The 2,039-nt window shown below is 68.9% G+C and overlaps 1 protein-coding gene across 1 annotated transcript; it reads left to right on the top strand.

Moving 5' to 3' along the window:
• The first annotated feature begins 6 nt into the window (after positions 1 to 6).
• On the top strand, positions 7 to 1,593 carry LOC115278762 (lymphocyte antigen 6H). The gene is made up of 3 exons (XM_029923279.1): positions 7 to 99; positions 777 to 896; positions 1,123 to 1,593. Exons 1-3 carry the CDS (start codon positions 33 to 35, stop codon positions 1,356 to 1,358), a joined length of 423 nt encoding a protein of 140 aa, XP_029779139.1. The 5' UTR covers positions 7 to 32; the 3' UTR covers positions 1,359 to 1,593.
• The last annotated feature ends 446 nt before the right edge of the window (positions 1,594 to 2,039 follow it).

Genomic DNA, 2,039 nt, shown 5'->3' with positions numbered 1-2,039 from the left:
CCGCCCGCGCCTTCCCGAGGCCCGCCTGGAGCATGCTGCCCGCAGCCATGAACGGCCTCGGCCTGGCGCTGCTGGCCGCCCTGCTGTGCTCCGCGCCCGGTGAGTCTGGGGGCGGCCCGCGGGGCGGCCCCGGAGAGAGCCAGGCTGTGGGGCCGCCGTCCTCCGACGAGGCCCCGTCACATCCACGCCTTCTCCCGACCCCGGCGACCCTAGCCGGGCCCTCGCGCCGGTCGCCTTCACTCACGGTGCCCCAGCCCCAGGCACGGGGCCCTCCTGGCTCCTGAGGGCACCGGGCGACTTGCCTCCCGGCCCTCGTACCTGCGGCGAGGCCCGCGCGGGCGCCCCTCGTGCGCTCCCTAACTTCTCGGACCCCCCCACCCAGCCTCCCAGAGAGTCCTGTTTGGTCCTTCCCAGCTTGGAACTGACCAAAATGTGCGGCAGTTGTGGGAATGTGCGGGAAAGCCCTGCAAGTGTGAGGGGTGTTCGGCTGGTGTGTGCACACGGGGCAGGGGGGGTCACGGAGGGTGCCCCGGGGCTGGCAGAGTTCCCGCGGGGGGACCCTCCCCGCAGATTGTCCAGAAGGCACACGGGTTCTTGCAGGGCCTGATCTCCGGGTGCCAGTGTGGCCTGGTCCCTGCTGGTGGGGAGGGTGCTCGGCCTCCTGCAGCTGCGGGGTTCTCCCAGGAGTGCCCGTGGTGGCCAGGGGAGCTGGGCACAGGGCTGGCCAGCTGGGGCCCCAGTTCCTCTGGTCATCCGTGCTCTCACGCCCTGCCCAGCTCACAGCCTGTGGTGCCAGGACTGTACCCTGACCACCAACTCGAGCCACTGCACCCCAAAGCAGTGCCAGCCGTCCGACACGGTGTGTGCCAGCGTCCGGATCACCGACCCCAGCAGCAGTGAGTCAGGACCTGGGCCGGGCGGGGGCCCCTCTGGCCTCGGATAAGGGAGTGTGGGTCTGTGGGTGGGACACTGCCCTGTTCTGTGACCGTGAGCAGTGTTGCTCCTGTCCAGGCCCCTCCACGGCCCTTTCCATGTAGTGGCGACAGCGTGGGTGGGTCCCATGGGAGGCAGGAAGCGAGGAGGGCCCCTGTGCCGCGTCCCAGGCTCCGCCCCCTTCCCCAGGCAGGAAGGACCACTCCGTGAACAAGATGTGTGCTTCCTCCTGTGACTTCGTGAAGCGGCACTTCTTCTCGGACTATCTGATGGGCTTCATTAACTCTGGGATCTTACAAGTCGATGTGGACTGCTGCGGGACAGATCTGTGCAACGGGGGGCCGCGGGCAGGGGGTGGCCCCTGGGCCCTGGCTGGGGGGCTGCTGCTCAGCCTGGGGCCTGCCCTCCTCTGGGCTGGGCCATGAAGCCCTCCCCCTCCGGCAGGGCTTTGAGCTGATTCCCTCCCTGGGACTCGAGGCCTCCCTCTGTCTCCAGCAGCTCCAAGTCCCAGCCAGCAGAATGTCTCCGGGCCCCGTGGGTGTGGGCTGGGGGCTGGGACCCCCAGGTCTCCGAGGGGAAGCCAGGCAGAGCCAGGCCCAGCCCCACAGCCTGGCTGTGAGGGCATCTTCCGTGGAGAAATAAAGTCACTTCTGGTCCAGACACCTGGGTCTGAGCCTGGGGGTGGGGGTGGGGGAGGCAAGGGGGGGGGGGAGAAGAGCCTCGGGAGGGCGTGCTGGCTGAAGGCTGAGGCACAGGCACTGGGGGTTGTGGGTGTGCTGGGGGGCCTCGGGCGTGCGGGGAGGTTGGAGTGGACAGAGTCAGGGGCCAGGACACGAGGGTGAGGCCCTATGACCGTGTGTGCCCGGACACGGGAGGTGGGAACACCGCACTGACATCCGTGTCCGCGGGGGTGTGCTCTGCTCCCGCGTGCGCGCCCGTCTCCACTCGCTCCCGCAGACGTCCACAGGTGTGCGCTGAAACGTCTCCGTCACGCCGGCTCGCGTTCTGGTGTGTCTCAGCCCACACACACTCACGTCTGTGTGCGCACCACTCTTGGCTCTCCCTGTCCGGCAGACACACGTGCCTGCGTCTCCTCCTCTTTCGTG

The sequence above is a fragment of the Suricata suricatta genome, chromosome 15 (assembly GCF_006229205.1).
Source record: "Suricata suricatta isolate VVHF042 chromosome 15, meerkat_22Aug2017_6uvM2_HiC, whole genome shotgun sequence".
Lineage (NCBI taxonomy): Eukaryota > Metazoa > Chordata > Mammalia > Carnivora > Herpestidae > Suricata > Suricata suricatta.
The sequence above is the reverse complement of the archived record's forward strand: the minus strand, read 5'-3'. Positions and strand labels throughout refer to the sequence as shown.

Excerpts from the sequence above, each read along its gene's own strand:
- LOC115278762 (XM_029923279.1), top strand. The coding sequence starts at position 33 with ATGCTGCCCGCAGCCATGAACGGCCTCGGCCTGGCGCTGCTGGCCGCC. Across the intron at positions 100-776 it reads CCTGCTGTGCTCCGCGCCCG|CTCACAGCCTGTGGTGCCAG; the intron begins GTGAGTCTGGGG and ends CGCCCTGCCCAG. Across the intron at positions 897-1,122 it reads GATCACCGACCCCAGCAGCA|GCAGGAAGGACCACTCCGTG; the intron begins GTGAGTCAGGAC and ends CCCCTTCCCCAG.